Source organism: Lolium perenne, chromosome 7, assembly GCF_019359855.2.
Source record: "Lolium perenne isolate Kyuss_39 chromosome 7, Kyuss_2.0, whole genome shotgun sequence".
Lineage (NCBI taxonomy): Eukaryota > Viridiplantae > Streptophyta > Magnoliopsida > Poales > Poaceae > Lolium > Lolium perenne.
Genome location: NC_067250.2, coordinates 33,406,791 through 33,430,253, shown reverse-complemented (window position 1 = coordinate 33,430,253; position 23,463 = coordinate 33,406,791). Strand labels below are relative to the sequence as shown.

Sequence of the window (23,463 nt, the reverse complement as noted above, 5' to 3'; positions counted from 1 at the left end):
TCTCGGCGGCGCCATGGATGGGAGAGGGTAGCGGTACCGGGGGGAGGGCGGGGAGAAATGAATCGGCAGGAGAGGCGGTGAAATCTTTTGAGAGGGCAAAAATACGCGGTGGGAGAGGCGCGATGTGGCGGGAGAGGGGATCGAATTTTTATGTTTCGTTGACGCGTCGGTCCCACGTCTCCTCACCTCTCTTTCCATTGTGTCCAGCGCGCCCGGAGCATTCCTATGAACAGTGGACGGGCTCGGGATGCCCGACACCCTATTGTGTCGCGCCGGACGGAAAGAGTCTTTGGGGCGCGCACTGGAAACGAAAATTTGTCCTGGAGATGCTCTAACCATCCAACCTCAAATTGGTTCTCAAGGACGTTTTTTGTATGTTTAAATTCGTTACTACGTATTATAGTTTGCTTGCAGATGAATTCATCTCCAAATCACGTAGTGATGGTTTGCTAGAAGTACATAATCCCTCTCTTGTGAATAGAATAGAATAGAATAAACTAGCTACGCCAAATTTGGATCATAACTGCGACCATATTACAATAACAAATTCATGTACTGTATATTTTCCAACTCACGGCGGCCTGGCATCAAGATCATTTCACATTCATGTGTTATCGTCAGGATTGCAACTACGCCAACCAATGCCATGCCATGCCATGCCATGTCCACTTATAACGACCTAATGTTATTACAGGATTGTTACAAGAAACTACGACTATGGATCAAAACAAAAAGGAAAACTAGTCTTCTGTTGCGTAGTATTGTGGGGCGAGTTCAGCCAGCCACAAGGGGTCGATCCGCGTCAGGTTCTTCACGTAATTCTGGGTCGTCCGGACAAGCTCGTTGAAGATGACACAGTCCGGCTTGGTCCGGAAGAGCACAGAAGAAGGATGCATCTGCACACTCTGGCCAGTTGCAATAGCCCTGCAGATCAACAGATGAAACCATGAGTCCCTGTAGTAGATATGTATTGCTGGCACTATATTTTGGTTGGTATAGTACAATGCATCTTATTGTGTGGCAAAACATTGCGTATGCAGAAAGGAGCAGTACCTGAATGATCCATCTGGCTGCCGCATCGCTGCGTTGAGGAAGAAAGCAGCAGTGAGGCATCTCCGGAACTGAACCATGTCATCTCCACATGATGACAGGTTAAGCCCCATCTGTTGGACATGGCCCTGAATTTGACTGTAGCAGACAGAAAGTTCCTGTGTCAGCTCGCTGTGTACTCTGGAATTCCTAAACTGGGATTACTTCTCAGTTTTTAAAATCTATATGTATTGGATTTAATTTTAAACATCCGCTGATTTCACAAATGGTAATAGAAATTAAAAAGTAAATCCAATCACCTACAAATATTTCAACTGCTAATGCTACAAGTATATGTCATGCTTGACACAACTAAATCATTATTAAACAACAACATCCAGGAAGAGCATTGTGCTCAAGCAGGTGGCAATTAATCTTTTATTTAAATTGCGTAAGCAAGGGCCACGGGCTCAAAACCTCTTGGTTTGAATACCATGTCGACTTTCATGCACCAACTAGCTCACCCAAAAGCATAGTGGTTCAAAAGGCCAGCAATAGTCATATTTCAACGGTTACAATCACTCCACTCGAAATCCACAGCAGCCACAATATTTCCATTCTCATCACTTGAGAGAATGCTTAACTGTGTATCATCAATGTTCCATCTGATCTGATCCAATAATTTGCTTTCCACCAAGAATAATATTGAAATAACTAACCTGTGAACATCACGAGCATGTCTTAGAGAGCGGTAATTGATGAAGTTCTCCCAGCACCATCTGTTCAAAGCCTTCTCCATTGTTTTTTCTTTTGCATTTGCGTTTTTGCTCTTCTCCAAGCATTCTGCAGCGGCTCTAAATACATTCACCAAAGTTATATGGTCTCCTTCTGAGCTTTCAAAACTCTTCCTAGCAGCTCTTGCCTAAACAGGGAATAAGGTAAAAGGATCAATATGCATTTGTAGTTCCTCGAGAAAAAGATAAGTGCACTATTAGCGGGCAACAGCAGAAGAGCTCAACCAAATATTAGTTCAACCTTAGATCTTTGGTATGCAAATGGAAAATCGTAAGGCTAAGCATACCATGTTATTGGTAATCTATAGATACTTGCATATAGACATCGATAAAATAGTATAATGTTAACATTAAACTACCATTACAAAATTCTGCAGCACCAACAAATTTAGCCCGCTGGTAACTTACTAATAGAGCAATGAATGCAAGAATGTTCCAAATCTGGCCCTCTGGTAACTTGCTAATAGGAGCAATGAATGCTACTCCCTCCATCCTAAAATAAGTGACTGAACTTTTTCTAGGTACGGAGGTATCTATAACTAAACTGCATCTAGATACATTCGCATCTAGGCAAAGTTTTGAGTCACTTATTTACGGAAGGAGGGAATAGAATGTTTCTAGCAACAGGGGAAACCCGCACTGCATCAAGAGATAACTGAGTATATGTTTTGCAGCATAGAGTTTAAACACCGGTCTCTCAGAAGTTAAATGCTGATAACATCCAGGACATAAAAACGCGTAACTGGTGACAACCGGACGGTTCCTGCTAATACTTTAACCCTGGCTGGTATTGCAATTATGTCTTAAAAATGCATCCAATGGCATCATTGCAATAGAACTCATAACGTCCAATAGGAACCTATTGTGGAACATGCATTAAACCAGTTTCCAGAAATTCACGAGGATACCTCTTCTAATTTCTCGCGTGGGGTGAAGAAAATTGACTCCACTGAAAGCATAGAAACAACAATCAACATTTCTTCCAAGCACTTGAATTCGCTTGACACTATCAATGCCTTGGAGTACATCGGATCCAAAGGCAGCCTAGCCATTTGTTTACCAACTGGATCTGACAGCTTATAATCATCAGTCAAAGCTCCGAGTAAAATCAATTGCTCCAATGATTTCAAAATAGACGTCCTGCAGTAGGTTTGGCACAATTAGTAAAACTTGTCCATAAAAACCAAACTTCCATTCAGATTATGGTAGAGATTATTGCAAAGGTTCTTTAAAAATTTGTGCTTGAAGTTTCTAGTGAATGTATTCATCATAAAGTTCCTGACAACAAGTCCAGGACAGAAGTTTGGTTTACCTGCAAAATTTTCGCTGGTTGGGAAATACTTCAAATATAGTACTGTATTACAAACTAAATCACTAGTGTGTATCTTCTCATTGCAATGATATTTGAGTTTTGCATCGACAGCAATCGTCTAATATATATAATTAAGCACAGCAGCACATGAAAAAACATCAAGTTTCCAGATAAATTTCATGAGTATATTTCAGTTTTTCCTTTGCCATGTGAAATGCATTTTCTATATCAAGCTTCACTATGTTGTAATCAGAGGGGCACAAATTTCTTTTACATGCAAGCAGGAATATGAAAGCAAAAGTACAAAACTCACCTCGATGGTTTTTCCATAAAATCGAAACCTATGATATCATCGATTCCAAGAGCTTTGAGCTGTAGTACAACATTCGCAAGATTACATCGTTTAATCTCAGGAACAGTGGATTCCGCCAGTTTATCAAACTCACATTCTTGGAACAAACGGAAGCACTTCCCTGGCCCCTCACGTCCAGCACGGCCACTGGGTATAGAATGACAAGGTAAGAGAAAGAACGCAAGAATAAAATTTGCTTGAAATTTTGTACCTCCTTTGAAGAGCCTGTGCTTTAGAAACTGGGATGATGATTAGGGATTCCATTCCAGTTACAGGATTGTAGGCACGCGCTTTGACCATGCCAGGATCAATAACATATTTAATACCAGGTATTGTTACAGAAGTCTCTGCAATATTTGTTGCTAGAACCACCTGATAAACAAACTGGACATTAGCAAATGTTGCAAGCCTACCATATTACACAAGTAATGTTTAGTAAACTATGGAAATGACAAAAGGAAAATTCATTGCTCGATGAGCCTTGGAGGAGAAACGAGGAGGTGGGCAGCAGAAGCGAGTGGATACGTATTGAGTTCCACACACCAACCAGTTCAACCAGAAGATCAATTTGATCCTGAAGTGGGTCGAAAATAACTACTATATTAACTGGCAACAAACATCTTTTTTCTCCTAATTTTGATTTTTTTTCCGGATTAATGCTGGTTTGACACGTCTGCTCTTTTTCCTCCTAATTTTCTTGTGTGCACTTCCGGTGACCTTTTAGATTTTTGGTGGTCACTTTTCTTTAACGTATGATGCGTTCCTTTCCAGTCTAGGTGGACGTAGCATTTTTGGGGAACCGCTTTGACCGCTCCCTCGATTTCCTCCCCGGGCTCCTCTCTCCCCATTATTTTCTCAGCCCCGAACTCCTCTCCTCCGCATTACTCCCGTGGCATCCTTGTCCCAGGGCCCCAGCCGTCCTCCTCTTCCCTGACCACGTTCGGCGCCGTCGCCTCCTCTTCTCCCGTCTCCGCACCACCGCCGAGCTCGGCCAAGCCCCTACGCGCGCGCCCGCGAAACCCTAGCCACACCCTGGGCTTGGTCGCCGCGCCTCCTAGCGCGACGAAGCCCATCGCGGGAGGCTCCGCCGGAACACCTTCGTCAAGCTCGAGGAGATGGGTCATGGGGAGGGCTCCGCCATGACGCCGTCCACTCCGCCACGCCGCCGCCGACGAGATCGAGGAGGAGGCACCACATCGATCATAAGTCCGACGGCGAGACCGTCCAGTGGCTGCTGCAGCAGGCAGAGTCGGCCATCGTTGCCGCCACGAGGACGGGCACCATCCTAGCGTCCGCGCTCGCATCTGTCGCGCCCTCGCTCCCGTTGCCCATCGCCGTCGTCTTCGACGCTGTTGCGGCCGTGCCTGGGCGGGTGGGCGGCGATGTCCAGCGCGGGGAGAGGTCAGGGCGAGAGGTTCCATGTTCTCCTGCTGCGAGGCCAATCTCAGCAGCGCGCCACCTCTTGATGATGTTGTTGTTCGCCCTGATGCCGATGGTTCGTCTGTCGCGCCCGAGCCGTACGGCGGCAGAGTTCAATGCGGGTGAGGTTGATACGGGACTTGAACACGCCATTCAGTGCGGACATTGGGAGATTGTCCTTCGGCATCCCCGGCCACCATGGCGACGACACCCCTCCACCTGCCCCCTTCCTCCTAAATCAATGGATTCAGGCCACTACAACCTGCTCGCAGAGTTAACTGGATTCTCGCATGGAGTAGCTACTACCTCTGAACACACAGTCAAACAGTTGAGATGTGCACGGTTCGGTATGGTCAACATCATCTAGCTAATAACTGTGTGTTTTGCTTTCTTCTAATGTGATTGATAACAAAATCTTTCCCTTCCTGAAGCAAGGATTTCACTTCTTTGGCCAGGGTAATTTTCTCTGCATTGCCATCTGATGAAACCTTCATCCGCTGACTCTGTTTTCAGTTCGCCGCTTCCACATGCTGAAGTTTGTAGTGCCGCCGATGAGCTGCAATGTCATGTCTGGCAACAGCGGAGAACGTGACCTCTAAATGTTTCTTTATAATGTTTGCGCAGATTGATTAAACTGAGGTAAATCGATTCCCTTTTCTATTTATTATGTATAATACTTTCTTTTTCAAAATACCACTTAATGTGTATATATGTATTTCAAGTGTGCAGCTAATAATTTTGTACACCTACATATTTGAAGTGTGCAGTGGATATTTGTGATGTTTACTTCAATAATTTGTATTCATGTATAAGTCGCGGGGAAAAAAGTAGGAGCTACCAGAAATGTCATTTTCTCTATTGTTTGCTAACTGAATCTTCATCTTCTCTTCTTAACTAAAAAAATGCTGTCAAAATCTTATCGGACAGTAAAAACATCGAGCATCATATGCATCAAATCTGTGGTGACAATAAATGAAGAATACATACTAATTATTGTTCACCCTTTGATCACACCCTTATGTACATTGTGATTACTTATCATGTTCTATATTATTTTTTGAAAGAGCATGGCTGAGAGATGCTTTACATGCAGAGACTACAATGCAGATCCGTGGTTGAGACCACTTGCCAACAAAGTGATCAGGTTTAGTACTTCAGTGACTTCAAAGCTCTTCAACTTCCTTTCGATTGACACTTTTTTCCTTTCACTATAGGGATTACTAATGAGGCACTGGACAATGTGGTTCCACTGGGTTTTTTTTCTGTACTGTATCTTGGATGTGCAAATTGGGAGAATCATCGTATTTCTGATATTTGCAGCTATTTAGTTACATTCAGATTTGGTGTGTACATAAGTACTATGTTCAAATCAGACTTAAGAACAAAAAGGTTGTGATAGAAGTTCACTAATGACTTGCCATATGATAAGATACTACAAGAGCATGCTAATTTACTGCCTAGCTAAGAAGGCAATCCACATGGCAGTGCTTGAGATGATGCTACTGGCTGAGAAGGTGAGCTGGGTGGTTGGTTTCAGTCTGTAGTGTTATATAGGGTCGTCTATTCTATTTTTCTTCCAGGAATATGTGCTATCTATACTAAGAGCGATCTCTCTGGTGTCCTCTCCCTCATCCAACAACAGGTGCATCGACGGTGAAGGCCACCGCGTCAACCACGGCCTTGGAGGCAACGAGAGCAGGGCGGCCGACGAGGATGGAGACGGCTTCCATGTGAGTTTGATCGCGGATGTCGAACTTTTGTTTTTTTCACAAGCTTTTTTTTGTGTTCGTGTTCTTCCTGGGAATTTTGCAGATATTTGTATGGGCAGATATTGCTGTAGATCTTCTTCCTCTCTCTCTCTCCAATGTACTGGTAGCTTATTTTTCCTATTTAGGTTTGTTGATTTGCTTGCATATTGTACTTCACTGAAGTCCTATATATGAATGGCATGGCCGTAAAAAAACGTTAGAAAATATGCACTTCTCGCCCTTATTTTAGCCATTGGTACCAGATTAATCAGGGTTTCTATTCATTCAGAGTTGCATATTTCAGAGTTGCACTTTCTGTCCAATCTACTTTTCCGTATTGATATTTGGGATCAAAAAAATTATTGCAGGCAAAAGTTGCCTCATATCCTGTCCTTTGTGGAACAACAAAGCTTTTCTATCCTGTAGTAATTAGGTGATAGTTTTCATCTTCCCCATTTAGAGGGGCATACAAGCCAATATTTTATTATCTTCAAGAAAGCCTAGCTCTCGCTGATGAGAATGATACCTGGTCTTGTAGAACTCCAGGTTTTACCATCTCTAAGGGATATATAAAGTTCACACTGAATAGTCAACTCAACCGTGTTGTTTTTCTTGACTTTACTTATGGATAGGCTGAACACAAGAGCCATGTTGAAGCATAGAAAGTTTCTTTTGAAATATTAGTGGTGTACATTGTAAAATGAACTCATAATTGAGGGCATCCCTCATTCTTTCAACACAGTTTGCCTAGACATGGCTGAAATTATATTTGTTTAGATCTCACGGCTACAAGTTTAGTTAATAGTAACACTCGAAATATGTTGATTTTCCCATTTCATATGAAAATTATTACATCAATGTTCTGGAGTATCTGGTGGCTATTTTTATACTTTTTAGCTTCCAAATAAAATACTGTAGCTCATATGGACCCTGAAACTGATTGTGCTACCAATATGTTCCTGTTCTCTTTTCAGCTGGAAGCCAAAATTTTACATCCATGACTATATTTTCTTGACAGCTTCGAGAGATACAGAATAAGAATTGCCTTTTCACAATTTTAGTTGTTACTTGTTAGTAACCACCTGTTCATATGTTCCTGTTTTTCCTATCATATATAGATAAATGAACAAGGATCCATTTAGTTTGGGTTCCAAGTATTCCATTAGGGATTGCACATTATTGAAAACTCTACATATCCGAGTAGTTTTGATCTATTTTGGTTCTACCTAGGTTGTGCACGAATTAAGGAATATCAATCATTATGGCTTCCTTTGTGGAATCGAAAATCATAATACAGCTTACAATTGATCTTTAGTTGGTCCTTCCAGAGGATACAACTATTATTGACCAAAGTTATCGGAGTGGAGTATGTAGTGTATCGTAATCCAATACACTATGCCCTTCAATTTTTAAATTGTCGTTGTATTTTGTCATTGTTTTGGTGTGCTTGATTAGTTGATTTTGTGATAACACAATGGAAGGGTTTCTGTAGCAGATAGGGATGGGCTTGGATGGATGAGAAGACACATTGTTAATGATCTCTTGCGATTCAATAGAACTATAATTGTCCCATTTATTTAAAAATATGAAGCAAGTGGTTTTCCATCGGGTGGAGGTAGAGACAACAGCTTATTCCATTTGGTACCGAATCCTCAATAGAAAAAAAAAATTTAATGGTCAATGAAACTATGCAGTGAAGAGGAACCAATAGTTCAATTTTTTTATTGAGAAGCTCCAGAACATGTTACATGTACTTGACTATCTACTTCAGCTTATTTCCAAACGTGGTCTCAACAACCTAACTAACTAAAAAGGTGTTAGAAGGTATCTCTCCTCTCTTTCAGAATATTTTCATCTATCTACTATTGTATTTGGATTATTAGGTCTGTTGTTCAGATGATTCATATGTGCATCTAGGTTGTTCTCATAGGTTATATATTTATTTGTTCGTTAGTCATTACAGTGTCTCCGATTTGTCGGCGCAAAATGGAATATGATTGCATTTATTCGGTTATCTCTCAAAGTTTAACTGAAGTCTGAGTGATTGAATTTTTTGTTTATATGATTCTATGGAGTGCGCTTCAGCAGATACTTACCATCCTTACAAGTTGTTTCTACAACTCATTCTACGTATTTGAGGTTGCCTCTCTTTTGTATGGAAATCAATCAGCCATTTGCTTTCTCTGTGTTAATGCATATGGAAACGTTGTCTTATCAGAGGTTGCCTCTAAATATGATAACAAAATATTATATGCACATACTACCTTTTCTATCCAACTATTGAAAAATGTCTCTTCTAAGCTATTGCTAACATGTAGTTATTCTAATAAGTATCAGCAAAAGGTACTTGTATGCTTCAGTGATATCGGTTAGCGGTATGGTCCACAGTTTCTAGAGCCCACAGAAAAGTCAATATTGTTACCAATCAGACACCAATTGTGTTAGCTAAATTATATATTTCTTAGCTAGGGCAAATAAGAAAAGCTTTGGTTACATTTGTAGCTGTACCCGTATGTTACTGGAACTAGGTGATCTATTTGGATTGACGTTTAGATTCTCCACCTTGACACAAAGAACAGACCTAACAGTGACACTACAATCAAACATACACTTGCTCACCATGGAACTACTTCAAGGAAAACAAAGCTAGCCATTACCTTATAGTCCTGGCAACACTCGGCAGAATACTTGCCAGAATACTGTTGCCAAAGGTCAATAGCAACAAACATACATACACCATCGACCACTGGTATTCCCCATATAAAACTTGGGTGTTAGTTCTTTCTCCAGGTACAGGTAAGAACGTTCCAGATCTCTCTGCTTACTTGGTTTGATTCTTTCCAGGTATAACATTTTTGTATTTGTCAAAAGTTTTTGTTTCTGCGAAAAGACTTCTACCATCCCAGAACAATTGTTCCTTCATACTTTATATTAAATGTTTGTCATATTCCCAGATCAATTTTTTCTTTACTACTTTGATATCCTTTCCTTGAAATTGTTTGTACCAGAATCTTTTTCTTTACTCCTTATTCAGTTATTAGAATCTGACTACGTTTTTTTTTCATTTCAGGCACAATCTAAATTTTCATAGTATATTTGTTGTTTGTGTACATGCCAAGTATGAGGCTATGAGCATTCAAGAAGGCTACGTGGTTGAATCCCCCTCAGTTTTAGAGATTGAAAACTAATTACAGTAATTCAATCTATTCCAGGGATATTTCTTTCATTTATCTACTGATAAAAAGATCATATATGCACTAGGAGTTGAGAAGGATTTTCTTTGCATCAATGAGTGTGTTATTGGTTCTCAATATGATCTATCTAAGAAGTGCTTATCATATTATTAAAGAATAACACAGTGCACCAAGTGAACATCTCACCATCCTCTCCTCTAACCATGAAGATGGCGATACCGAACACTGACACCACCAACCATACCGTGCAACTTTAGCATCTCTGTTTAGCTTTTCTCGCTAGAAAAGTGATGTCATGTATATTACTAAATATAATCTATGATCTATGATATTTATAGAAGACAATTCCATGAACTATGTTATCGAGTCCCAAGTATATATTGATATGAGAGGCTAGCCTCTCTTTTATCGGTGGATTTGCCCTCCTAGGTGTCATCACTCACCAATGTTGCGACTAACTCTGTATAACCGCCAATGTTGCCTCACGCTGATTAATATGCAGTACCGGTTATTATCAGACTTAATATTTGTGTCTTTTTAATGCTCGCTTATTTAATTGATTCTTAGAATCAGCTTTTTATGCACATAATTTCAATGTATGATGTATCAAAATTTTGGTCTCAACAACCTTGAAACCGATTGTTTAAAGAACGAAATATACATTACTTTTATCAATTCAAGTGTGATGTTGGCGCGGCGTGCCGCCGCACCCATTTCTGCTAGTATTATTATATGAAGACATATGTTGGGGCATTAGAAACTATTTATGGGCTTACGACAGATGCCAAGTGCCTGTCAAAAGCCAACACGCGCAGCATGAAGTATCCCATTTTAGTTTCTGCAACAAGGAGCGGTTGGCACTCCACCGTCATGCCCATAGTCACTGCACGTAGATCATGGCTTTCTCCTTGGAACACCCCATTGTTTCTTTCATGTCAGAGACCAAAATAGCAGAACAATCAAGGAATTCAGGTCTTGGCACTGCTCCCGGGCATTGTTTGTGTCAGGCCAGTCACCAATCTGCTAAATTGTGGCTGGCCAGGCCGACTCAATGGACATAACTTGGTTGCATGTCTATCTGTATCTAACATTACACTAGATATAAAGAGCAGCAACTAAAGTACTCGTCTATAGAAAAACATATAAATAGGTTGGGAGTGAAACAAAGGAAAGTAAACATTCAAAGATATATAATGCTTCACCTTACGGTTTCCAGATGGTGCTGGCTTAAAAGCATTCATTTGCTGCTCTGATGGAAGCGATGAGTAGATAGGTGTAATCCATATCCTACTACTATCTGGTGGAAGTAGACGAGCACGCTCCTGAATAAGTCTCTCTAGTGATTCAATCTCCTCTTGACCCGTTAAAAATGCAAGAATGTCTCCAGGTCCTTCCTCCAAATGGATCTAAGAAAGCAAACATCCAAACATGAAGTTCATAAAGAAAGAGTCAAACAATAGGTTCTGGTGATTAGGAGGTATTAAAATTAGTCCTAGACTTCTGGTAATTATGAGATACTATAATTATTCCTAGCAAGAGTGCACATTCTCTTATCCTGGTTTCTGAGCGAAGGTTTTCAGTCCAAAATGCTTTTTTTTTCCTTCCCTGCTCCCTAATCCATCTACCTTCTCCATGCAAATAGAGTGATGCTCACCTGAAATATCGTAACTAGTGTAGCATCTAGATAATCCGACTCAGGCTGATAAGTATACAGTGTGTCGACAGGGTATTGCCGCCCTTGAATATGTACAGCTTTAGCGCCACCAAAATAATCAGAAAAACACTTGGCGTCCAAACTGGCACTCATAATAATTAGCTTTAAAGGCGCAAATTTTATTCCCTGGCTTGCCTTCAGACTAGAACTTTGAGGGTCTTGTCTGTCAGACAAAGTCTCCCCATTGTTATTGGAACAAAGAGATCGGGATTTCTGCACTTTTTTCAACAAACCCAGCAATACATCTGTATGGACGGTTCTCTCGTGGGCCTCGTCAACGACTATAACACTATACTTAGACAATAGCGGATCCAAAAGTGCTTCCCTGAAAAATCCAAAGCAATGCTTCCATTAAGAAAGTAATGTTCACAGATCAAACCAAAAAAGTAATGAGAATATATGACACTGTCGATGAATATTGTCACGCACATTTAGCCATCTACAACATCGTAAGATACCGTGGAAACAGAAAATTAGTTAAGAAATTTTCAACAAAAAAACTCAAGAACGAGAAAATAACACAGTACTAAAAGTTACACTGGTACAAAATAATGCAATATATAACGCTGAAGAAAATAAAACAACAAATGGTATCTTCTTTCTTTGTGAACGAAATGGACTTTGTTTCAAGGCTCAGGTCTAGGCACATGTAGGATGGCAACTGTCACAAAAATAATGTAAATTAAGTGCATAACAAAAGGAAATCTAGAATTCTGTTCTGTGCATTTTGTTCTTCATTTCCTCCGACTTTAACTCACAAATGACTTATATCATATCATTTGAACAGAACTCCAAGGACATAACCATCATGCTGGTTAGTGGTAAAAGAATTTCGTAATGTAAGCCTTAAAATTTTTATACAATTTTCTATAAGAACATATAGCATCAAACTCAACAATTAAGCAAACGGAATTACAGAAAAGAAAAATAAGTAAATCAAATAGCAAGTAACCGTGTACCTAGAATGTCAGCTGGACTTAAGGAGCTAACATAAAACAGAATAATAAATCATAAAAGTATCAAACAATGGACGATTCGGTTTTGAACAAAAAATTACCTTAGAAGCAGACCATCAGTCATGTACTTGATCCTTGTTGCGTTAGATGTGGAATCATCAAATCTAATAGAGTATCCAACTTTTCTGCCCAACTGGTCATTGCATTCCTCAGCAACACGCTTTGCTACTGTAACCGCTGCAACTCTTCGAGGCTGGGTGATGCCAATGACTTTTCCATCCTGACAAAACCCAGCGTCATACAAAAACTGTGGCAGCTCTGCATAACAAAACAAAAGGAACATGTTTCTTCAAAGAACTGAAGTGAAGAAAAGAGTAATTAATGATGGTGTAACAAATTAATTGACTGCTATATGATTTTTTTGTTTTTTTTCTTCAATGACTGATGAAGAATGTTCATTACAAACAGATAAACACTCGGTACTGGTCAAACAATTTATAATAACGATTTTTTGCATGATAAAAAAAATTTGGGCACAATGAGGTTGTGGACAAAAGGGGGGGGGGGGGGGGGGCTCATTTTACATTTACAGAATGTTGGTTTGGTCTTACTCTTGCTTTTATATACTGTCGTAAGGGTTATGGAACTAACAAGATACTAGCAAGTAGCATAACTTCCATAAATTGCACAGATAAATAATCACGATCATCAGTGTTTCAGAAGTCACTTGACCTCAGAAACATTGAGCAATGGAAGGACAAAAAGCGCAGGTGTACACACTTACGGGTCGTTTTGCCACTCCCGGTCTCTCCGACAACGATGAGCGTGTCATTCGTCCTCACCTCCTCAACAAGCCGTTTCTCCACTGCACCAACAAAAACGACCACCATGAACAACAACAAACTCAGTATCCCTAAGTTAGCCCCAAAAAAGAAAAGACCGTGATGGAATCAAATGTTTGGCAGGCAGGCAAACAAACCTGACGCTATAGGAAGCGACTTCCTCTGCTGGCGAATCAGCTGCTTCCTCCTACCCAAACCAACCAAAATACAGGGTCAATCACCAGGCGAATAGACCCAAAGAAAATACGGGTGATGGGGGGCGTAAAGGGGGGTTGGCACCGCGCGTTATGCTGCTGCTTCTGCGGAGAAACGCCGGACGAGAAGGACGGCATCTCGGATGACTCCTGAGCCCTGAAGCTCGCTAGCTCGCCGCAATTTGCTTCGCGCCGGCGGCGGGGAGCAGGAAGGGCTCGGGCCTCCACGTGCTGCTCCTCTGGATTTGGAGTTGTAGTGCTGGACAGAGAGGGCCTCGAACCGTGGGGCGCCGCCAACGAGGCACACCGCCGCCTGCGGGGAGTGCGAAGAAGCTGCCGGGGAGGGTGGCAGCGCAGGGGCGGCGGCGGCGGGGAACTTTTTCTGGGAGCACTCGTTGTGACCTGTGAAGGCAGGTGACGTGCGTCGTCGCGTGTGGCGGTCAGGTGGAACGGGCCCGGTGAAGCCTGGCTCGGTTACATGTCCGGCCCGAGTGCCCGACCAGCGCCCAGTACGGTTCGGTGGCCATTCTGCCAAAGAACTGCTCGTTGATTAAAATCTTTCAAACAGTCTTTCGGTCCGCTATATTAATATAGCAACAACGATAACTTTAAAATTATTAATATAGCAACAACGCAGTACAATCAATCTCAGAAAATAAGAGAGAAAAAGAAGAAAAGAAAACAATGTCTACATCGACGGATCAATGAAAACGAAGGTGACTAGCAACCGTTGCGCCCTCTAGAGTATTCCCACCACTATCCTAGCACTCCGAATTGTCACGTACCAAGAGGAAACGACACTAGCAATGTTTTTGTCTGGTTCTAGGGTTTCCCTCAGGGAAGAGGTACACCCGACACCCTTCAGGAAGGTACGGCGACGCCCACAGGAGTTACCGCATCGGTGCCAAGATGACAGTGATTTCTCCCAACCCCCAAAACACCACATCCCTAGACAACCTATAGCGCTCCACCAATCTTGCCACCCGCCAACATACGTCACCACAGTCTTGTAATCACCATCGTTGTCTCATCTTGGCAAACACTACGAGGTCGGTCGAACTAAGAAGAGACAGCCGTAGACAAGGGCGGCAGTACCACAACCACGCGAGAGGGCACAATCTTCACCGCCATAGACGGCGGCCGACCAGACACGACAACAAGAGCACACCATGCCATTGGAGCCATAAGGCGGCATCATCACGAACACCTAGAGGACATCCTCCACCGCCATCAACGGGTGTCGACCGAATGCGATAGCAGGGTCACATCAAGCGGGGCAGGCCCGGCCAAGCGTCTGAAGGGCCCGTAAAGACCCCGTCGACATTCTGCTACACGTAGGACACAGTCGCCGCTACCCTCTTGATTGTCACAATAGCTTCGCTCGAACCCAGATGGACCGCAAAGCTCACGCAGCCATGCTGCAGCAGGGGCGGTGTCATCAGTCATCACTGCCACCCATGTCACGAACTTCTCGTAGTTGAGTAGAAGGCAGCGAGGTCGAGCCAGACCCGCCCTAACATGGATCAGGCCCAAAGGGCCCAGATATGGGCCTAAAGGGGCGAGCTCAAACAGGCCACCAACCGTGGTGCCACCACTACGTGCAACACCCATGCGACCCATGTCCCCCACTTGCGCTGGATCGGACCTCCCGCGCCTGGTGCCGTGCCGCCCCGCGCGAGGTCACCACCACGAGGGAAGAAGCAGGGCGCCCAACCGGCAACCAACGTCGACGACGTTGGAAGGGAGGGGTGGAGGGAGAGGGTTAGGGAAGGTGATACATCTCAAATGTATCTACTTTTGCAAGCACTTTGCTCAAGGATTTGCTCCGGAATCCCACCATACTTTGATAAAACTGTTGAATTTGAAGATGCTTTTAGCAAAATTCTTCTTTCTGTGTGTTTTCGCAGAAAATAAAATCGAGGAAAAATACCACATAAGTTTTTCACTAAAACAAAGAGCCTAGAGCTTGGGATCACACGAGAGGAACCACGAGGCGCAAATGAGGGCTACTGGCGCGCCCACCTACATAGGGCGCGTGATGTCTACGCACGCTTCTATTCCTGTAGACAGTGTTGGGCCTCCAAGAGCAGAGGTTTGTAGAACATCAGCAAGTTTCCCTTAAGTGAATCACCCAAGGTTTATCGAACTCAGGGAGGTAGAGGTCAAAGATATTCCTCTCAAGCAATCCTGCAATTAAGATACAAGAAGTCTCTTGTGTCCCCAACACACCTAATACACTTGTCAGATGTATAGGTGCACTAGTTCGGCGAAGAGATAGTAAAACACAGGTGGTATAGATGGTGGTAATATTGCAGGAAGTAAAGATGCGGTAAAACAGTAAACAAGCGATGTTTGCAGTATTTGGAAACAAGGCCTAGGGATCATACTTTCACTAGTGGACACTCTCAACATTGATCACATAACAAATAAATAACTTCTCCTCACTTGTGCTACATACACTCTCTTATTTGATAACAAACACCATTCATTGTGTAGGGCTACAAAAGCACACCTCAAGCCGAAGTAAACATGCTCCACAATGTCATAAAGGAATCACACACGATGCACACACCGTCACCATCACACTGTGGAGAGTAATTCCGGAGTTCATATTAAAGTAACCTCTAGAGCATAATAGACCGTTGCAATTTAGACCGAGTACTAACATAGCATACACACCGTCACCAATAGCTATGAAAGGGGGAATAGATCACATCAATACTATCATAGTAATAGTTAACTCCATAATCTACAAGAGATTACAATCATAACCTACACCAAGTACTACATGATGCACACACCGTCACCTTTACACCATGAAGGAGGAATAGACTACTTTAATAACATCACTAGAGTAGCACATAGATTAATAGTGATACAAAGCTCATCATATGGATCTCAATCATGTAAGGCAGCTCATGAGATCATTGTATTGAGGTACATGAGAGAGAGATTAACCACATAGCTACCGGTAGAGCCCTCAGCCTCGAGGGAGAACTACTCCCTCCTCATCATGGGAGACAGCAGCGGCGATGAAGATGGCGGTGGTGTCGATGGAGATGCCTTCCGGGGGCAATTCCCCGTCCCGGCGGCGTGCCGGAACAGAGACTTCTGTTCCCCGAACTTGGCTTCGCGATGGCGGTGGCTGCGTAACTTTTCTCGTCCCGTGGCTTATCTTTTTAGGGTTTTCGCGTCGGGAAGACTTTATAGGCGAAGGGGCAATGTCGGTGGAGTCCCAGGGGACCCACACCATAGGGGGGCGCCCCCCCCTTGGCCGCGCCGCCTTGTGGGGTGGGGTCCCCTTGGCTCCCCTCTGGCCCCTCTTCGGTGCTCTGGAACCTTCCGTGAAATATAAGATCGTGGGCCTTAATTTCGTCCAATTCCGAGAATATTTCCTGTGTAGGATTTCTGAAACCAAAAACAGCAGAAAACAGGAACTGGCACTTCAGCATCTTGTTAATAGGTTAGTTCCGAAAAACGCATAAAAACATCATAAAGTATGAACAAAACATGTAGGTATTGTCATAAAACTAGCATGGAACATAAGAAATTATAGATACGTTGGAGACGTATCAAGCATCCCCAAGCTTAGTTCCTACTCGCCCTCGAGTAGGTAAACGATAACAAGGATAATTTCTTAAGTGACATGCTACCAACATAATCTTGATCAATACTATTGTAAAGCATATGAAGTGAATGAAGTGATTCGAAGCAATAGTAAAGATAATGACTAAACAACTAAATCATATAGCAAAGACTTTTCATGAATAGTACTTTCAAGACAAGCATCAATAAGTCTTGCATAAGAGTTAACACATAAAGCAATAGATTCTTAATAGAAGGTTTTGAAGCAACACAAAGGAAGATTTAAGTTTCAGCAATTGCTTTTAACTTTCAACATGTATATATCATGGATAGTTGTCAACATAAAGCAATATAACAAGTGCAATAGGTAAACATGTATGAATCAATGCACACATTTGACACAAGTGTTTGCTTCTAAGATAGAAAGAAGTAGGTAAACTGACTCAACATAAAGTAGAAGAATGGCCCTCCGTAGAGGGAAGCATGGATTACTATTTTTGTGCTAGAGCTTTTATTTTGAAAACATAGAAATAATTTTGTCAATGGTAGTAATAATTCATATGTGTTATGCATAAGACATCCTATAAGTTGCAAGCCTCATGCATAGAATACCAATAGTGCTCGCACCTTGTCCTAATTAGCTTGGATTTACATGGATTATCATTGCATAACATATGTTTCAACCAAGTGTCACAAAGGGGTACCTCTATGCCGCCTGTACAAAGGTCCAAGGAGATAGATCGCATTTGATTTCTCGTTTTTGATAGATCTCAACTAAGGACATCCATACCGGGACAACATAGAAAACAGATAATGGACTCCTCTTTAATGCATAAGCATTCAACAACAGATAATGTTCTCATAAGAGATTGAGGATTAGTGTCCAAACTGAAACTTCCACCATGATACATGGCTTTAGTTAGCGGCCCAATGTTCTTCTCTAACAATATGCATACTCAAACCATTTGATCATGATAAATCGCCCTTACTTCAGACAAGACGAACATGCATAGCAACTCACATGATATTCAACAAAGGTGTAACAGTTGATGGCGTCCCCAGAAACATGGTTACCGCTCAACAAGCAACTTATAAGAAATAAGATACATAGCAACATATTCAATACCACAATAGTTTTTAAGCTATTTTCCCATGAGCTATATATTGCAAAGACAAAGAATGAAATTTTAAAGGTAGCACTCAAGTAATTTACTTTGGAATGGCAGAGAAATACCACATAGTAGGTAGGTATGGTGGACACAAATGGCATAGGTTTTGGCTCAAGGATTTGGATGCACGAGAAGTATTCCCTCTTAGTACAAGGCTTTGGCTAGCAAGGTTGTTTGAAGCAAACACAAGTATGAACCGGTACAGCAAAACTTACATAAGAACATATTGCAAGCATTATAAGACTCTACACTGTCTTCCTTGTTGTTCAAACACTTCACCAGAAAATATCTAGACTTTAGAGAGACCAATCATGCAAACCAAATTTCAACAAGCTCTATGGTAGTTCTTCATTAATAGGTGCAAAGTACATGATGCAAGAGCTTAAACATGATCTAAGAGAGCTCAAAACAATTGCCAAGTATCAAATTATTCAAGGCCATATACCATTTACCACATGAAGCATTTTCTGTTTCCAACCAAATAGCAATTAACGAAGCGGTTTTCAACTCCGCCATGAACATTAAAAGTAAAAGCGAAGAACACTAGTGTTCATATGAAAAAGCGGAGCGTGTCTCTCTCCCACACAAGCATGAATTTATTCAGAGAATGAAAATAACAAAACGAAAATAAAAGCACACAGACGCTCCAAGTAAAGTACATAAGATGTGACGGAATAAAAATATAGTTTCACTAGAGGTGACCTGATAAGTTGTCGATGAAGAAGGGGATGCCTTGGGCATCCCCAAGCTTAGATGCTTGAGTCTTCTTGAAATATGCAGGGATGAACCACGGGGGCATCCCCAAGCTTAGACTTTTCACTCTTCTTGATCATAGTATATCATCATCCTCTATTGACCCTTGAAAACTTCCTCCACACCAAACTCGAAACAAACTCATTAGAGGGTTAGTGCATAATCAAAAATTCACATGTTCAGAGGTGACATAATCATTCTTAACACTTCTGGACATTGCCCAAAGCTACTGAAAGTTAATGGAACAAAGAAATCCATTCAACATAGCAAAAGAGGCAATACGAAATAAAAGGCAGAATCTGTCAAAACAGAACAGTCCGTAAAGACGAATTTTTCAGAGGCACTTAACAGGCTCAGATGAAAAAGCTCAAAACTAATGAACGTACATATCTGAGGATCACGCACGTAAATTGGCAGATTTTTCTGAGTTACCTACAGAGAGTTCTACTCAAATTCGTGACCGCAAGAAATCAGTTTCTGCGCAGCAATCCAAATCTAGTATCAACTTAACTACTAGAGACTTTACTTGGCACAACAATGCAATAAAGTAAAGATAAGGAGAGGTTGCTACAGTAGTAACAACTTCCAAGACTCAACAAAATAGTAATAAAAACATACATGGGTTATCTCCCAAGAAGTGCTTTCTTTATAGCCATTAAGATGGGCTCAGTAATTTTAATGATGCACTCGCAAGAAATAAGAGTTGAAGCAAAAGAGAGAATCAAGAAGCAAATTCAAAACACATTTAAGTCTAACCCACTTCCTATGAAAAGGAATCTTGTAAATAAACAAGTCATGTAAGCATAATGCAACAAGCATAGGAAGGCAATAAAAGCGCAACTTCAATATTCTCAACATAAAGAGGGGAAACTTAATATTATTAAGATGCATATAACCATGTTTTCCTCTCTCATAATAACTTTCAGTAGCATCATGAACAAACTCAACAATATAACTATCACATGAAACATTCTTATCATGAGCTACATGCATAAAATTATTACTCTCCTCATAAGCATAGTCATTACTATTAATTGTAGTGGGAGCAAATTCAATTAAATAGCTATCATTATTCTCATCACCATAATCATCATATATAGGAGGCATATTGTAATCATAACTAATTTTATCCTCAATAGTAGGTGGACTGAAAATATCATATTCATCATTGTAATCATCATAAATTGCAGGCATAGTATAATCATAATAACCTTTATCCTCCATAGTAGGTGGCACCAAAATACCACTATCATTGTAATCATCATAAATAGGAGGTAAAGTATCATCAAAGAAAATTTTCTCCTCAAAACTTGGGGGACTAAAAATATCATGCTCATCAAAACCAGCTTCCCCAAGCTTAGAATTTTCCATAGCATTAGCAACAATGGTGTTCAAAGCATTCATACTAATAACATTGCCATTAGCATGCATATAAAGTTCCATGGGTTTTTTTAATTCTCTCTTCAAACACATCATGTCCTAATTCAAGATAAAGTTCATAAAGATCTCTCATTTTGTTGGTGTTTTCCATTAAGCCTAACTAGTGAAAACAAGAAACAAAAAGATATAATTGCAGGATCTAAAGGAAATATCTTCGAGCACTCACACACCGGCAACAGTGCTAGGAAATAGCTTAATAGTCGTAGGATGTGAATACCTTTTACCTTACCTCCCCGGCAACGGCGCCAGAAAATAGCTTGATGTCTACGCCCGCTTCTATTCTTGTAGACAGTGTTGGGCCTCCAAGAGCAGAGGTTTGTAGAACAGCAGCAAGTTTCCCTTAAGTGAATCACCCAAGATTTATCGAACTCAGGGAGGTAGAGGTCAAAGATATTCCTCTCAAGCAATCCTGCAATTAAGATACAAGAAGTCTCTTGTGTCCCCAACACACCTAATACACTTGTCAGATGTATAGGTGCACTAGTTCGGCGAAGAGATAGTAAAACACAGGTGGTATAGATGGTGGTAATATTGCAGGAAGTAAAGATGCAAGAAACAAGAAACAAGCGATGTTTGCAGTATTTGGAAACAAGGCCTAGGGATCATACTTTCACTAGTGGACACTCTCAACATTGATCACATAACAAATAAATAACTTCTCCTCACTTGTGCTACATACACTCTCTTGTTTGATAACAAATGATACGTCCCAAACGTATCTATAATTTCTTATGTTCCATGCTACTTTTATGATGATACTCACATGTTTTATACACATTATATGTCATTATTATGCATTTTCCGGCACTAACCTATTGACGAGATGCCGAAGAGCCGATTCTTTGTCATTGCTTTTGGTTTCAGAAATCCTAGTAAGGAAATATTCTCGGAATTGGACGAAATCAACGCCCAGGGTCCTATTTTTCCACGAAGCTTCCAGAAGTCCGAAGAGGAAACGAAGTGGGGCCACGAGGTGGCCACACAGTAGGGCGGCGCGGCCCAAGCCCTGGCCGCGCCGGCCTGTTGTGTGGGCCCCTCGTGACGCCCCCTGACCTACCCTTTCGCCTACATATAGTTTTCGTCGCGAAACCCCCAGTACCGAGAGCCACGATACGGAAAACCTTCCAGAGACGCAGCCGCCGCCAATCCCATCTCGGGGGATTCAGGAGATCGCCTCCGGCACCCTGCCGGAGAGGGGAATCATCTCCCGGAGGTCTCTTCATCACCATGATCGCCTCCGGATCGATGTGTGAGTAGTTCACCCCTGGACTATGGGTCTATAGCAGTAGCTAGATGGTTGTCTTCTCCTCATTGTGCTATCATGTTAGATCTTGTGAGCTGCCTATCATGATCAAGATCATCTATTTGTAATGCTACATGTTGTGTTTGTTGGGATCCGATGAATATTGAATACTATGTCAAGTTGATTATCAATCTATCATATATGTTGTTTATGTTCTTGCATGCTCTCCGTTGCTAGTAGAGGCTCTGGCCAAGTTGATACTTGTGACTCCAAGAGGGAGTATTTATGCTCGATAGTGGGTTCATGCCTCCATTAAATCTGGGACAAAGGATGAAAAGTTCTAAGGTTGTGGATGTGCTATTGCCACTAGGGATAAAACATCGATGCTTTGTCTAAGGATATTTGTGTTGATTACATTACGCACCATACTTAATGCAATTGTCTGTTGCTTGCAACTTAATACCGGAAGGGGTTCGGATGATAACTTGAAAGTGTACTTTTTAGGCATAGATGCATGCTGGATAGCGGTCTATGTACTTTGTCGTAATGCCCTGATTAAATCTCATAGTACTCATCATGATATATGTATGTGCATTGTTATGCCTTCTTTATTTGTCAATTGCCCAACTGTAATTCGTTCACCCAACATCTGTTTATCTTATGGGAGAGACACCACTAGTGAACTGTGGACCCCGGTCCTATTCTTTACATCTGAAATACAATCTACTGCAATTGTTCTTTACTGTTCTTCGCAAACAATCATCATCTTCCACACAATACGTTTAATCCTTTGTTTTCAGCAAGCCGGTGAGATTGACAACCTCACTGTTACGTTGGGGCAAAGTACTGTGATTGTGTTGTGCAGGTTCCACGTTGGCGCCGGAATCCCTGGTGTTGCGCCGCACTACACTCCGCCACCAACAACCTTCAACGTGCTTCTTGGCTCCTACTGGTTTGATAAACCTTGGTTTCTTTCTGAGGGAAAACTTACTGCTGTGCACATCACACCTTCCTCTTGGGGTTCCCAACGGACGTGTGTCTCACGCGCCTCAAGACTGTTTTCTTGCGCCGTTGCCGGGGAGATCAAGACACGCTGCAAGGGGAGTCTCCACTTCCAATCTCTTTACTTTGTTTTTGTCTTGCTTTACTTTACTTTATTTACTACTTTGTTTGCTGCACTAAAACAAAAACACACAAAAATTAGTTGCTAGCTTTACTTTATTTAATGTTGACGTGGGCATTACCCTTCGGGTAACCAATGTTGCTCTACCCTATACGGTCCAACTGGAGGCCCATGAAGGTACCCGATGGCAAGATGGGCCACTAGGACGGTGCGGCGGAAGATTACTTGAAGTACAAGGCACGGAAGAAGCCGAACAAGGAAAGATTAGAGATAGATCTACTGTAAACCTACTCGTACTCGATTAGACCTCTCGAGACCTGGCCACCGAGGGGCTATCGAGGGACACAATCAATCTTAGCAATATTAGCCAGCAGAAGCTTAGAACTAGGTTACCCTAGCAGCTAGCATCTCGACGAGATCACAGCCGAACTATTCGGCACCCCATTGTAACCTATTTTCATCTTAATCAAAGAACAGACAGGCAGGACGTAAGGGTTTTTACCTCATCGAGGGCCCCGAACCTGGGTAAATCGCTCTCCTCGCTTGTCTGTGTACCGATGTCTCGTGTCAGCTTGCAGGATTCCATCAACCCTAAG

General features: G+C 41.8%; 1 protein-coding gene across 1 annotated transcript; it reads right to left on the bottom strand.

The window, feature by feature from the left end:
• Nucleotides 1–511: 511 nt before the first annotated feature.
• Nucleotides 512–13,986, bottom strand: LOC127317876 (pre-mRNA-splicing factor ATP-dependent RNA helicase DEAH10). The gene is made up of 12 exons (XM_051348476.2): nt 13,640–13,986; nt 13,498–13,547; nt 13,303–13,383; nt 12,620–12,836; nt 11,503–11,887; nt 11,051–11,254; nt 3,699–3,859; nt 3,449–3,634; nt 2,732–2,963; nt 1,749–1,951; nt 1,054–1,188; nt 512–924 (listed from the first exon to the last, which is right to left on the bottom strand). The coding sequence occupies exons 1-12, from the start codon at nt 13,690–13,692 to the stop codon at nt 741–743; spliced, it is 2,091 nt and encodes a 696-aa protein (XP_051204436.1). The 5' UTR covers nt 13,693–13,986; the 3' UTR covers nt 512–740.
• Nucleotides 13,987–23,463: the final 9,477 nt, after the last annotated feature.